This window comes from Sesamum indicum, linkage group LG9 (genome assembly GCF_000512975.1).
Source record: "Sesamum indicum cultivar Zhongzhi No. 13 linkage group LG9, S_indicum_v1.0, whole genome shotgun sequence".
In the NCBI taxonomy this organism is placed as follows: Eukaryota; Viridiplantae; Streptophyta; class Magnoliopsida; order Lamiales; family Pedaliaceae; genus Sesamum; species Sesamum indicum.
The window spans coordinates 9,416,746-9,431,993 of NC_026153.1; the positions used below are offsets into that span (position 1 = coordinate 9,416,746).

At 36.1% G+C, this 15,248-nt stretch overlaps 1 protein-coding gene across 1 annotated transcript in view; it reads left to right on the plus strand.

The window, feature by feature from the left end:
• LOC105171188 (probable trehalose-phosphate phosphatase J) overlaps positions 1-2,967 on the plus strand; it is a 3,585-nt gene extending 618 nt beyond the window's left edge. Inside the window, exons 3-12 of the mRNA XM_011092219.2 lie at positions 88-228; positions 334-405; positions 573-665; positions 796-852; positions 962-1,063; positions 1,243-1,320; positions 1,709-1,778; positions 1,896-1,966; positions 2,461-2,553; positions 2,643-2,967. Of these exons, the coding sequence (XP_011090521.1) occupies positions 88-228; positions 334-405; positions 573-665; positions 796-852; positions 962-1,063; positions 1,243-1,320; positions 1,709-1,778; positions 1,896-1,966; positions 2,461-2,553; positions 2,643-2,750 (885 nt within the window). The 3' untranslated portion in view covers positions 2,751-2,967. The remainder of the gene's footprint in view (positions 1-87; positions 229-333; positions 406-572; positions 666-795; positions 853-961; positions 1,064-1,242; positions 1,321-1,708; positions 1,779-1,895; positions 1,967-2,460; positions 2,554-2,642) is intronic.

Here is a 15,248-nt window from a genome sequence, read left to right on the forward strand (position 1 = left end):
GCATGTATGTACATATACCCACCTATACATACATATATACGTATGGGTATTTCCATGTAATGACAAGTAGGGTATTTGATGAAACAGCTACACCATCCATCAGCTCTAGACATGTTCGAGCAAATCACAAGTGCCTCAAAGGGAAAGCAAATTGTCATGTTCTTGGACTATGATGGCACCCTTTCACCCATAGTGGACGACCCTGATCGAGCCTTCATGTCTGAAGCGGTCAGTATATATACACACACATACACTCCAAGAAAATTACACACACGCACACGTGTTAGTGCGTGTAAAAATCACTTTTTGGTAATTCTTGGATGTTGTCTGCAGATGAGGGCGACAGTGAGGAAACTTGCTAGATATTTTCCCACTGCCATAGTGAGTGGGAGGTGCAGGGACAAGGTACAATTTTTCTTTTTCTTGAAAAAAAAAAACAATAATATTTGTTTTGTCGTTTGTTGTCCTTTCGGAAAACTGCACATAGTTTCATCGTCTGCGTGTGTGTGTGTGTGTGTGTTGTAAGACCTTGAAATAATTGCTAGTTTGTTGTTGTTGTTGTGTCTGTAAAGGTGTACAGTTTTGTGCGTCTGGCAGAGCTGTATTATGCTGGAAGCCATGGCATGGACATAAAAGGCCCATCAAAAGGTTCCAAATATAAGAAAGTATGCTCTCTCTCTCTCTCTCTCTCTCATGTAATTGGATTCTCTCTCTCCCCTCTCTCTCTCTCTATATATATGTATATATATTTTTTGTTGTTTTTTGGTGAAAAATATTGATGGGAACTGATAGCAGGGTGCTCAAGCTGTTCTTTTCCAGCCAGCAAGTGAATTTCTGCCCATGATCGACGAGGTAATTAATTAAGTATATTAAATTATTTAATCTCTTTTTTTAAGTAATTAACACCCAATTAGTTTTTAAACTTTTGAAAAAATAATAATTATAATTTGACAATTTTCAGGTTTATAAAGCCCTTTTGGAGGTGACAAAATCTACACCAGGGGCAAGGGTGGAGAACAACAAATTCTGCGTCTCTGTACATTTCCGCTGCGTTGATGAGATGGTATGTGTGTCTATGTATATATATATACACACATACATATATGTCTAAAATATATTTTTTTTATTTTCTATTAGTAAATTAGTATTTAATTAATCCATATTATTGTCCCAATTATTACAAAGCTACGCTAGGTAGTATTTTATTTCCGAGATTTGATGCATATTCCCATCAACTTGCAGAAATGGAGTGAACTGGCCAAGCAAGTTGGGGCTGTATTGGAAGACTACCCCAACCTTCGTTTGACCCAAGGAAGAAAGGTGTGTGACACTCCATACGCTAAATGAATTTAAAAATAGTGATCAATCGTGTGATGTTTGTAAAATCAATATTTTTGTATAAGCATTGCATTGGAAAAACATGAAAGAGACTCGGGTTTTTTTTTTTTTTTTAGGTTTTTTGTTCAAAAGACAAAATAGCTATATACGTATTCAATTTGTTGTAATTTACGTTTATATTTTATTTTATATTAATAAAAATATAAAATTAATTATTTTCTCTATTTTTTTAAAAAATTATTTAATCGTGGACCACATGCTTTAGTGGATTGTACATTGATGTACATTCAAGAACTTTGATATGACTTCTTGATATGAGATAAGACAAATGACTCACCTTCACTTATCCAAGGGAAAATTTTTATTGCAGGTGTTAGAAATCCGTCCAACTATTAAATGGGACAAAGGGAAGGCTCTTGAGTTCCTATTAGAGTCACTTGGTGAGTTAATTACTAATCCTTTGTTAATCATCTCTTAATGTTTTTAATTAGTTCTTTGCTTAGATGGTCCCGACCTCATTAACAACATAATCAATTACGTGGGATCTCATTCGTCAGGTTATGCAAATTGCACTGATGTCTTTCCTGTTTACATCGGAGATGATCGAAGCGATGAAGATGCTTTTAAGGTATCCTAGGTTTTAAAATATTTGCTTCAATAGTGTATTAAAATACCTTCTATGCGGAACGTCTCGAGATTAGTTTTTTTTTCAAAAAAAAAAAGGATATATATTTTTAAAAAATACCCTCTTAAACTGCAGCCGATGACAATATTATTTTTAAGGGAAAAATGGTAGCAACCCTTTTGTAATATTGCAAATGAGTAAATTATCCCCTTAAAAAAAAATAAATAATGATTTATCTCCCTATATTTTTTAAAATACAACAATTTACCCCCTCATGAGTTTTAAAATAAAACAATTTACCTCCCTAAATTGCTTCATTTTAAAAAGTATAGGGAGGTAAGTTGCTATATATTTTTTATAAGTGAGTAATGTGCTCATTTTTCATATCACTGGGGATAAATTGCTATTCACCCTTATTTTTAAGGATAATAGTGTAAAATGAGACAATTTTGTTCTTTCTTGAGTTTTGATGGTCTCGCCCTTGTACATTTGATTAGGTGCTGAGAGAGAGGGGTCAAGGATTTGGGATTCTTGTGTCCAAGATTCCCAAAGAGACGAATGCATCTTATTCATTACAAGAACCATCCGAGGTGAGGTTAAGGAGGACATGTTTACATTAATTAAGAACATTGAATTAACGTTTTTATTGATATATATTCATCCTTGGTGATTTACTTAGGTCATGGCATTCTTGAGGCGGTTAGTGGGTTGGAAAAGAATGTCGTTGAGACGACAATTCAGAATGAGAAGACGACTGGAAGAGATCAAAGTGTCCTTACCAAATTGAGAAGTATGTAATAACATAACTATATGTTGATTTATAGGTAAGATTAAGTGAAAATACTCTGCAAGTGTAATGCTTCAAGGGAGAATTAGGGAAGGTGGAGGTGAAAAAGGCGAAAATGTCCTCTTTGTATCGGGCCCTAGTACAACTTTGTAATTAAGATTGTACTAGGGTAAATTTGTAATTTTATTCCCTTATTTAAGTAAATAGAATTTTTACATTTCTGTCCATATTTTGATTCAAAGCTAAATTAAAACTGGTGCTTGAGATCAAATGCTTTTTTTATAATGACAAAATTAAATTGACTGACTTGATTTTTTTTTTTTTTTTTGTGAAAAAAAAGGTTTACAACCTCGAATAGATGGTTAGAGTTTAACAAGAATAATTAACAAGAATATATGAAAATTATTATTTTATTCTAGTGACTAAATAGAGTATAATCATTGATATGTAGCAAATGATTTTTGTAATCTGGAGTTACTAAAATAGTGAAGAATCTTGTCTTGAATAATGGAATTTATTTTCCAATTAAAATTGATCGCTCTTATGCTAGGAAGAGAGCTCCGTTTTATACTAACCAAACTAAGTAAGGTAAGTGATGAATCTTTACTCTTTCACCCCTCTGTCTCTTACGATGCACGTACAGATAGAAACTTCGTGAGGGGTAAATTAATGGTCTTTTCGCTGGCTCTTCATTAATGTCTTATTTCTCTTTATGTGGCCATAATCCCATTCATCATGCTATAATTGCTTGAATTACTCTTTGACTTCCCAAAGATTAAGCTCCTTATTGATGGGAGACATTAAATGTAGTTGACTTATTGATCTTCAATGGGTGTCTTTTCTGTTAGTGTGTTATTTTTCATTCAGTGTAGTTCATCTTTCATTCATTCTCGAAATGGCTGATCCAGGTACTCTTTGATTTCTAAGATTTGCTCTTTCGATTTCACAATTATGTTTCCTTCGTACTTTGTTTGTCGTTAGCTTCTCATAATACTCTTATTAGCGTCGATGTCTGTTGTTTATTTGGTAAGGTAGGGTCTTCCCTAGCTCTAGTCACGTCCGTCTCAGCCGAAGAGGGGGCCAGGATGATCTCGGCTAGGAGGGTCGAGGATGCCTCGTCCAGTTGGCTAGTCGACGCAATATGCCTCGGCTTGTTAGTCGGGGGGTCTCTTCTCGCTTTTGTCTTATTCCTTCGAGCGAGGGTCCGTTGCGTCATCATCCGCCAAATTCTTCCTGTGCTCCCAACCTAGTTGTTTTAGATGGGATGACGATGGTCTTGCTTTAGATGTCATTAAGACTATATGCAATCTTCTAAATTGTCCTGCTGATTCTCTAGATGTCTCTTTTGAGTCTGCCTCTTTTTCTCCTAAGGTTGTGAATAAGAAAGTTTTTGACGAGGTTATAGGAGAATGTTCCTCCGCACCTACGGTTTGGTATCGTGTCATGGATGTCGATTCATGCGACAACATTTTGATTTATGACGAATCTTGCTTCTTGAAGGAGAACTACAATTCTTCTCCTCCAGTTGAGTTCCTCCTTCTTTTCCTTAAGGACAGAATAAAACATCCTCTGTTGGATTTTTTCACAGTTTATTCCATGTATTTCTCTTCGAGTTTTACCTTTCCTCCTCACCCCTTGTTGGTAGAGACTGTTAGGAGCATAGGTCTTAATATCAATTAATTCAGTCTCAATGCCTTCACGTTTTTCTTGGGATTCCTTCATTGTTTTAGAGAACTAGATCTAGATCCTTTTCTTGGAGCCTTCTATACTCTATTCTTTGTTAAGAAGGTGGTGAACGATTCTTTCTTATCATTTCACCTCCGCAATAATTGTAAGTTTTTGGAGTGTTGCGTTTCTTCTCAGGTCCGTGTTATTCGACCAAGTTTATGACTTGACGGATCTCTTTTCGAATGGTATTTTTCTTTTCTTACATGTTTCATTATTTTGGTGCAATTGGTACTTATAGTTTTTAAAATGATTGTTACCTCTTGTAGGCAAGAAGATCTCTTTAGAAGAGGTGCGTCAGTTTAAGGTTTCGGGAAAATCCTTCAAGAAATACTTCTTGCTCTTGTCCTCCTCCCCCTCCTTCTCATGGGAAGGTCTCTGATGATAGGCAAGGATCTAGCCCTTAGCAGACAAGGGATGCTTCCAGTGGTCGGCGTTTGGCCCCTCCTACTTCTGGTAGAAGTAGCTCGAAGCGTCTGCGGGATGCTTCTTCTAATCTAGTTTCTCATGGCATAGGCAAAGGTTACTGTACCTATGGGACCAATAATCGTGAAGGCATTACTTCTTATTGGAATGCTACGGATGTTCAACTAGTGAGAAAGACTTCGCCCCGTGATAAGTGATTCTGATATGTCAACGTTTTTCACCCTCTCAGACGATGATTTTATGAGTATGTTATGTGGGGAGCCTGCAAGGGTGTGTGTTTTTTTTTCTTCATCCTTTTTGTACTATGATTCCTCATTCTTCTTTCTGGATGTTGCTTTACCTTGATTTTATTATCGTTGGTAGGTGAAGACTTTAGCAGAGGTGGCTTCCAAGCGCATTGGAAGTATTGGGGGAAGATTAATCGTATATCTTTAGCTCTGGCTGAGACTAACAAGACAAAAGAGCGTTTGTAGGGGGAGCTTGGTCATTCCATTACTTTGGGGAAGGACCTTAGGGACTCGCTTCACTAGGAAGTTGCTTCAGAATTTAATTTTCTCAAGTCCGAGGTGGGCAAGATTTACTTGGAGTGTGTTCGAGCTGATTTTAACGAAGAGTGAGAAACTTGGAGAATTTGAGTTGGCACCCTTGTCGAGGCTGAGGATCTATATGATTGAATTATTCGAGACTATCGCGCTACCCTCCGTTTTACGGGAAGTTTTCTCGTAGAGGATTTCTTATTTCTTGACCCCTTAGTGGCGGATCTTGGGGGGTTCGAGAAGGTGGTGAAGGTGCTAATCCTCTAAATGAAGAAGTTGTTGCTGTCATTACTCATGCAAATGAGTTTACCAATATCGTCAATTAAATTATTAGAACTTATAAATTGAAGTTGTTTTACATTTTTGTTATGAACGATGTTTTAATATTTTATTGATATATAAGTTGGTTTGTTTATGTTGTCTTCTTTTTTTTCTTTATATACTCTCTTTTTTCTTGAGAGTTGTGTTTGGAATTGTCATACTATGGAACTCCCATTTATATATTAGATTCCTGCCTTCTATTTCAGGGGAGTACCTCCCCTCAAGGTAGTATTTTGCTTTGTTTCTAGATAAATGTGTGGTTGTTGAGTCTTTGGAATTTTCTCACAGGTGTAAGCATTTTGAAAACATTACAACCAATTGAAATGGCAATACCAAGTGGAAAGTAGAAACTTTATTCATAACAAAAGGGAGAAATACACATAATATTTTTTTAAGTTCTTTATATTCCAAGTGCGGGGAAGTGGCTAGCCATCTCCTCTTAGTCCTACTACCTCGTCACTATGTAGGGATCATCCTGATTGGTATCTAATATTCCAATGGGTTTTTGCAGCTTTCGTTTTCCACTTAATTAAATCTCCCTCTTTGAAACCACGGAGGCATATTTTGTTTTCATAAGCTCTAACCATCTTGGTTTTATAGATTTGAAACCTCCTTTCAGCCATATCCTTCATTTTTTCAACCAAAGCCAAATCTTTCCTTCTAAATTTTGAATTTATCTCGATGTTATAAGATTTATCCTCCATGGTTCCTCACCTATATCTAGTAGGAGCACAACCTCTGTTTTGTATACTAAGGTGATAGGGGTTTCTTGTGTGGATTGCTTGGCAGTGGTGCGATATGCCCACAAAACTCCAAAAAGTTAATGCAACCAATTTTCCTTGGCGTCCCCTAGTCGTGTTTTTAACTAATGGACGATTATTCGGTTAGTCACTTCTGCCTGCCCATTTGCTTGTGGGTTGTTTACCGAAATGAGCAACTATTTGATTTTTAGCTCTTCTAACAAGCTTTTCAACTTGCCCCCCTGAATTTGTGTTCTATTACTCTTGATTAAAACTCTAAGGATCCAAATTGACAGATGATGTCACACAAACCTAATCACTTCCTTGTCGCTGATTTTGCAAGTGGTTCTGCCTCGATCCACCTAGTGAAATAGTCGATGGGTACAATTAGGTATTATTTTTGTTCGACTGTGTGAGGTAATTTTTCTACTGTGTCCATCCGCCACATGTCAATTGGCCAAGGGCTTTCTTAAAGTTTTCATGAAGGCAACGGGGTTATGTAGATGATTTGTGTGTTATTGACATGGGGAACATCTTTGCACCAAGGCTGAGGCGCCTTTCAACATAGTTGGCCAGTAATATCCTTACCTCAAAACATTTTTAACGAGGGAATGAGCTCCCTAATTTGTTGCAATTGCCTTCATGAACTTCTCGCATGACATATTCCGCTTGATCGATTTGAGCAATGGGGACGAGAACATTCTTTTGTATAGATCATCGTTTATCAAAATGAACCTTGCCTGTCACGTCTTCATTTTCCTTGCTTCTTTTCGATCTTGTGGGAGAATCTCATCCTTGAGGAATCGGATGATGGGGCTTGTCCATGTTAAGGTGAGGTTTTCTCCCATGAGCACTTCTTCGCTTATTTTTCTTGTTTTTTTCCCATGTCTACTGTGGGTTTAGCTACTAACAATAGAGTTATGCTTCTCCCTCTAAACAAGTAGGTCGAACTGCTAGTTTAGCCAGCTGATTCTATTGAGTTTTCTTCTCTAGGAACTTGTTTTACTTTGAATTCTTCAAACCTCTCCATTTCTTCTCATAGTTTCGTCAAATATTTCGTCATTTTCTTTTGCCTTGCTTCATATTCTCCTTCGACTTAACTGAGCATTAATTGGGAATAACTGAACGCTGTGTACTCTTCTAGCTCCTACAGTGTGAATAAATTTGCTATTCAGCCTCGTATTCAGCCTTGTATTTGAAGAGGGGATCGAGGGTGATGGTATATTCCATGCCGTCCGCTTTCAGACTCTTAATAACTATACCAATTCCACTCCTTGTTCAAGTGGAAGATCCATCAATGAACATTTTCCATACTTAGTACTACTCACTATTTTTTCCCATGCAATCTCTAAGATGAAATCTGCCAAAACTTGCGCTTTTTATGGTGGTGTTTGCTCAACTCCATTGGATCATCCTTCTAGAGGCATTCGGGTTTGCTAGGATATGTTCAAAGCTTTGGTGAGATTGAAAGTATGGACGTAATTTCCTTGATGCCACAACCAATGCTAGTACAAGTTTATCAATGGGGGGGGGGGAGGTATTTTGACTCTACTCCTTGCAGTACTTTGCTGATGTAATAAACAGGCTGATTTTTTTTCCTTCCACTCTCACTAGTACAACACTTACTGCTTCCTTGAACGCGAAAAGGTATGCGTGCAACTTTTCTCTTGATTGTGGTTCAGTTAGTAACGATGGCATGGATAAATACTTCTTCAGATTGTCAAATGGTTCTTGATACTCTTTGTTCCATGAAAAACCTTCTATTTTTCTCAATTTTGAAGAAGGGTAATCCATTTTCTGCTCCTCGAGAGAGAAATCTGCTTAGGGTTGCCATTCTTCTTATGAACTTCTGGACCTCTCTTTGATGTTGGAGGGTTCATCTCTTGTATTTTTTTATTCTTTATTTTATTTTATTTTATTTCAAAGAGCTGCCTGTGCCTAGGTGTGGGGTTTGGCGGACCCCTACCTGTTTATTACTTTCGAAAAAAATCGTAGCCTGTACAATTGAAAAATAGTAAACAAGGAATACTTACTCTTTTTATAGTGAAAAATTCTAATTTATGTGCAACATCAATGATTAACACTAAAAGAACAAAGTCTATTTGAGTCTAGAAAATAAATAGAATTTTGACCTATACACATGCCTGCCTTTTATACGGTGGTCGGACCTGCTGCATAGTGCCCCCTGCCAATCTCTCCCCCAATGCCTAGAATTCAATCTCAAAGCATCACACAAGCTCACCGGCGAAGGTAGGGAGTGCCCAATTTATCAAGTAGGATAATGCCTCGCTGTACTCCCGTAATGTCCTCCTAATACATAACCCAACTCAATTGTCAAGAAGTTACGTCCTTCGCAAGATGATCAGCTGCTCCATTAGCCTCCAAAAAAATATGTCGTACGTTCGATCCTAATTCCTGTTGGAGCTGCACAATGCGCATTGATTAAATGCTGCACCTCCCACATCCTAGATACTCGTGACTGTAAGAGTTGGAGAACTACGGTAGCGTCCACCTCAACCACTATGGGTGCTAAACTGTGTGCTCGAGCTAGCTTTAAATCACGCCAGACAGCAGTAAGCTCTGAGACCACACTAGTGGTTATGCTCAAAGCAAACTAGTATGCTAATCGCACCTGTCCAATTGCATCCCGAATAATGCTTGCCGCTGCTGCCGGCCTGGGGTTCTCGAGCGAGGACCCATCCGAATTAAAGCTTGAACCACGTCGGAGAGGGGGTACTCCAACGCACCACTCTGGGTGCCCGAGGCACCATCGGCCTGAAGTAGAAAACCATAGCCAACGCCTGGTGCAAGTGACCCTTCTACTATATGCTCGTCATGACCCGTGCTGCATACAGTGTGCGGAGATAGCGCTGAACCTCCACTGTATGCTTTTATCCTTTATGAGTTTGCCTCTATCCCTCGATGTGAAACCAAGCATCCCAGAAATTTTCCTCCTTGCACTCTAAAGGTACATTTGGAGGGTTTTAGGTTCATCTCTAAATGCCTTACTATATCAAAGCATTCCTGTAATTCCTGCATAATGGTTTTCTCTATTACGACTTTTCACCAGCATATTGGCAATGTAGACTTCTATATTTCGCCCAATCATCTGCTTGAAGGCATTGTTCATCAATTTTTGATAGGTTGCGCTTGCATTCTTTAGTTTGAAGGGCATTACGCGGTAGCAAAAGATGCCTTGTTTCGTAATGACGTTTGTCCTTTCTTGATCTTCAAGTTCGAGGGAAATCTGGTTATATCCTTGGAAGGCGTCCAAAAAACTCATCATTTCTCAATCGCTATCAAGCTTACCAATGTGTCGACCCCCGGGAGGGGGGATGAATCTTTAGGATATGCTTGGTTCAAATCCGTGAAGCCAATGCGCATCTTCCACTTCTTGTTTGGCTTAGGAACCAAAACAACGTTAGCGAGCCATTCCGGTTAGTGCACTAGGTCGATGTACCTAGGTTTTAGCAACTTTTCTACCTCTTCTTTTTGTTATTTCATTCAATCTCTAGTCCAAAATTGCTCTTCTTTTGCTTCACAGGTTGACAAACTGGGTTGACATTCAGCCGATATATCATAACTTCAAGGTCTATCCCGACCAAATCATGTACACTTTATGCAAAAACATTTGAGTTGATTTTAAGAAATTGCATTAGTTTTTCTTCCAACCTTTGTTCCATGGTTATCCGATCGAGGTGATTTTTCCTGATTCACCTTTGATACTTACACGCCCTTTAATTCTTCCGGCTCGGTGAGTTTTTCTTCTTCTATCCTCATCTTCTTTTGCTATTGCTCGGGTTGCCTGAGCATAGGTCATGGTGGAGAATATTCATGGACCGTTTTTGCGTTGTTATTTTCCTTCCTAGGCACTTGATTTTTTCTTTCTGTTGGGGGTTAGACTTTTTCTTGAGAAAGTTCACATGACATTTTCTTGCAATGCTACAATCTCCTTTTTGCTCTTCTATCCCTATAAGTAGGGAATTCAACTTCATATGGTATGTTGATGCCACTGCTCTGAAGGAGTAAGCTTGGGCATCCTATTATAATATTATAAGATGAAAATGCGTCCACCACTAGTAATTTCAACATTCGTGTGGCTCGCCGAGGGGTAGTTCTTATCAAGATGGGTAAGGCGACTTCACCAAGGGGCTCTATGACGCTTCCATTGAATCCCATTAGTGGGAAGTTACTTTCCTTAACATGTTAACTCTAATTCCCATTTGGGAGAAAGCTGCAAAGAATAGATGTTAGCTGCATTCCCTCTATCTACTAGCACTTTCTTCACCCAAAATTGGATATTGTTGTCGAAATTACGGAGCGTCATTATGTGGGGGGGGGGGGGGATATTATGTGGGGGGGGGGGGGTATTCCCCTATCCAAATCTTTCAAGATGAAGGTGATTTCTTTATTTGGTACTTCGGCGAGGGTTACTTATTTGCAGTATCTCTTGAGAGGGGGATACTACCCTAATCAATGTTTTTCATGCTCAGTCCGAGTTTCCTCTGGCAGGTCCATCCTTTACAACTCCTATTATTCCTGTGGTGGAGAGGTTCTCTTTTCTTTCTCTTTTCTCCTGTAACTTTCTGCTTTCTTAAATCCCATGTTATGTTTTTTAGGATGAACGCATGCTCTTGGGGATGTTTTCTACATATTCTTTCAAATACCCCCTTTGAATCAACTTTCATTTTCATTCTTTGGATTGTAACAATTCTTGATGATGTGCCCCTGGTCTTTGTGAAACCTGCAATACTTGTCTGATTTCAATCGTTTTGGATTATCTTTTATTTTTCTAAGTCACTTCACTTCCTTATTGCTTTACAACTATCAAAATTTCAACTCTTGGTCTTGAGGAGGGTGTATCTTGCGAAATTGCTTGGGGGCAAGTGCCTCTGCCCTTCTACTTGTCCTTCTCCCCAAGGACTGTTTCTTTCTCAATCTCGAATTTTTCTTTTGCTGCTTGTGTTTGCTTTAGATCTCATGGCCTCTTTTATGCATATATATTTGGCCGCTCTTTTCAACAAATTGTCCAATGGTAAGCCATAGCAAATGTTTTTACCATGCTCTGAACCATGGTAAATAACTTTTTTTGGTAGAAAATCTATCACTATGTCTGGTTTCATATTTTGGCATTTCTCGAGACAAGATAAAACACAACCAATGTTTGTTTTTGTATTTTTTACACCTTATCTGTGTGTATTTTTATTTTTCAACTTTCTATTTTAATATATATACACTTATATATATAATATAAAAGAGAAATGATTTGACAATGAACAATACTTTTTATCTTCAAAATCCCAACATCAAACCTACACCACTTATTTTTAAATATTTTAATTACCTCAAAACACAAATTCAAACAGACCATTTATCTCCAACACACTTATTTATCTTATTTTTTTTTCTCTCTATATCCAGAACACCAAAACAAAACACTCAAAACACAAATCCAAACACTATGTATGTTTTGCATTGATTTTACTTAATCATGGTCAATAAAACTTATTTACATAATTTTAGTTCATAACTATTAAAATTAGAAAGCAAATAATCATCTTTTTTGTAATGTGCGGAAAAAAAGATGCAACATTATTTAAAATAAAAAATTCAATCCATCCATTTATAACTACAAAGCACATCTATTTGTAGTTACAAAATCTATACCTATACTATTAATGCAATATAAAACACTAATTTACAATAAAAGATTTAGTTAAATTAAATTTATTGAATCGCGAAACACTTGGTGTGACAAAGGGTCATAATTGGTCGTCATAATCATAAGCACGCTTTCGTGTCTCCATGAATACAGCCTCTGTCCGTTCGAATGAATGAATTCATCTCTGCACGCTTTAACCCGACAACGATGGACATTATATGTTAATTGCTCTGATATATATCAAGTCTTGATAGCATAATTCCAGTACAATGGTCAATAGCAGCAACCTCTGGAACTTGACAAGATCATTAATGCAGTTGCATGTTGTGTGCATATATTTATATATATATATATGTGTGTGTCTGTACCTAGTTTGGATTTATGTCTTAGGACTTTTGTGATAACTACGTCCCATGCTGACTCAAAAAGGATATGTTATGAGTCCTATGTCCATTATATTTTTCTCAAAAGATGGTTTTCTTCACTCATTAAACCACTTTCTTTAACCTATTTTGTAATTATTTTTTCTTTTCATTTTTCTCATCTAAGATATTTATACCCTTTAATCATATTCATAGTCGAGTCTGCTAAAAAGAAGGGATCGGTCTCGTCATGGTGATTAGAGGACAACACCTCTAATTTACGTCTACTGACTGATCAGATTTTTCATTACAAACCCTATTTCATATTCTACTCTATTCAATATATATCTTATGTGTATAACTTTTTTTAAGTAAAATATATGATGTCATTTTTATACAGGAAAAATTATTATTTTAGTACGCTAAGTATGCCTAATTTTACTTTTAGTCCGATAACTATGTTCATTTTTGTTTAGGTCCAGTAACTTACGAAATTACTTACTTTTAGTCCTCTGACAGATTTTCGGACAATTTTACCCCTATGAGTGCATATGGACTAAAACTGCCTTTCAAAAGTTACATAGGGGTAAAATTGTCCGAAAATCTGCCAGAGGACTAAAAGTAAGCAATTTCATAAGTTACTGGACCTAAACAAAAATGGACATAGTTATCGGATTAAAATTGAAATTAGGCATACTTATCGAACTAAAATAATACTTTTCCCTTTTTATACACGTGGCATGAGAAAGTTGAATGGACGTTCTCAAAGCTTAGGTTCCAAATGCACCCTAATATGAATGAAAAACTTGATTATATAGGAAAAATTATAATTTCGATCCCGTTATTATAGGGAGTTTACAGTTTGAGTCTTGTTGAAATTTGACTTGACAATTAAGTCCTTAATATTTTACAAAATTAGCACATTGAAGACAAAATTCATTTGAAATTGCAATCCTGGCTGGAATTTGAGGCGCACGTGAGAGGCACATGCCTAATCTTGACTAAATTTATAATATTCGATCAACTGTTTTTTTTAATGTGCCAATTCTTTTAAATTGTTGGGTTTAATTACCAAATTGAATTCTACCAGGAATAAAGTATCACCCATTATAGATGCCTTCACAATTTTCTTACATACTTGACCAACTTTGGTCCTAAAGCTATTGTACAGTGATAATTCTTATGGAAAAGTATTATTTTAGTCCGCTAAGTATGTCTAATTTTAATTTTAGTCTGATAATTATGTCAATTTTTGTTTAGATCCAATAACTTACGAGATTGCTTACTTTTAGTCCTCTTACAGATTTTCTGATAATTTTACCCATATGCAACTTTTGAAAGGCAGTTTTAGTCCATATGCACTCATAGGGGTAAAATTGTCCGAAAATCTGTCAAATGACTAAAAGTAAGCAATTTCGTAAGTTACTAGACATAAAAAAATATGGACATAGTTATCGGACTAAAATTAAAACTAGGCATACTTAGCGGACTAAAATAATATTTTTTCCCTAATTCTTATCCTGTTGAAATTTAATTTGTAATTAACACCGTCAATTTAAAAAATATAATGGTACATTAATTAGAATAAAATCCGTCGAAATTGATCTGTTAGTAATTTATGGCTCACATAGGGCACATGACAAATTCCGATCAAATTTGCAATTTCTAGTGGAAATTTTTTCCCCTTATATGTCAATTTCTTTAAATTATAGTATTTAATTGCCTAAATGAATTCTCGAATGACTAAAGTTGTCAGCCCTCTATACTTATGTGATTAAAATTGCAATTTTCATGATTATATATGCAAAAATTACTTGTCAAAGACGAAGCAACAAGGACTGAATGTGACCATCACCTCCTCAGTGGTCTATATATATAACGTTTTCAAGGGTATTTTGGTCAACAACACATAAATAAAGACCGTTTCATTCAAATAAGCATTTTCATCCAAAATGGAGGGGTACAATTGTAAATTTCCATGCTTGAAGGGTCTAGGTGTAATTTCTAAAATTTTGGGTGAATTATGAATTAAATTTAAGGTAAATTACAACGACCTTCCATGAGATTTCACGTAATTATGAATATTCCTTTTTTGTTTAAAAAATTATATATATCCTCTGATATTTAATGAAATTATGTAAACTTTGGATGGAGGCATGAAATTGTCAATTTTATCCTTATTATTTTTTTAAAATATATTAAAAATTTATAAAAAAAATCAGACGAGATGGATGGAAAAAATATAAAAAATTATAAATAAATTATCCACTTCATAAAAAATTCAAAAAAATTTAAAAAATAAATAAAATTATAGTTTTTAGTCCAAAAGGGTATTTTGGATGGAACCCTAATGGGAAGTAACGAAAATTAGGGGGTATTTATGATTTTTCAAACAACGAGGGAGTATTCATAATTATGTCAAATCTCAGAGAAAGTTGTTATAATTTACCCTTAAATTTAAAATATTATTGCTTCCATATCGCAAACATGCTTAAGGAGTGTTCCTAAATGCTTAAAATAAACACTGATCATTACTTTTAATTTTTATTTTCAAACACTCACAACTTTTATCCATCTTAACTAATTTATAACTTATATCTTTACTTGCATAGGTCAAAATTTCTATTTGGTTTTAAAACCCTGTGCATGCTAGTGATACACATGTTAGCCTTGATATTATTACCAAGTTGGCAAGTTGAGGGAAAAGCATTTCATATTGTTCTTGC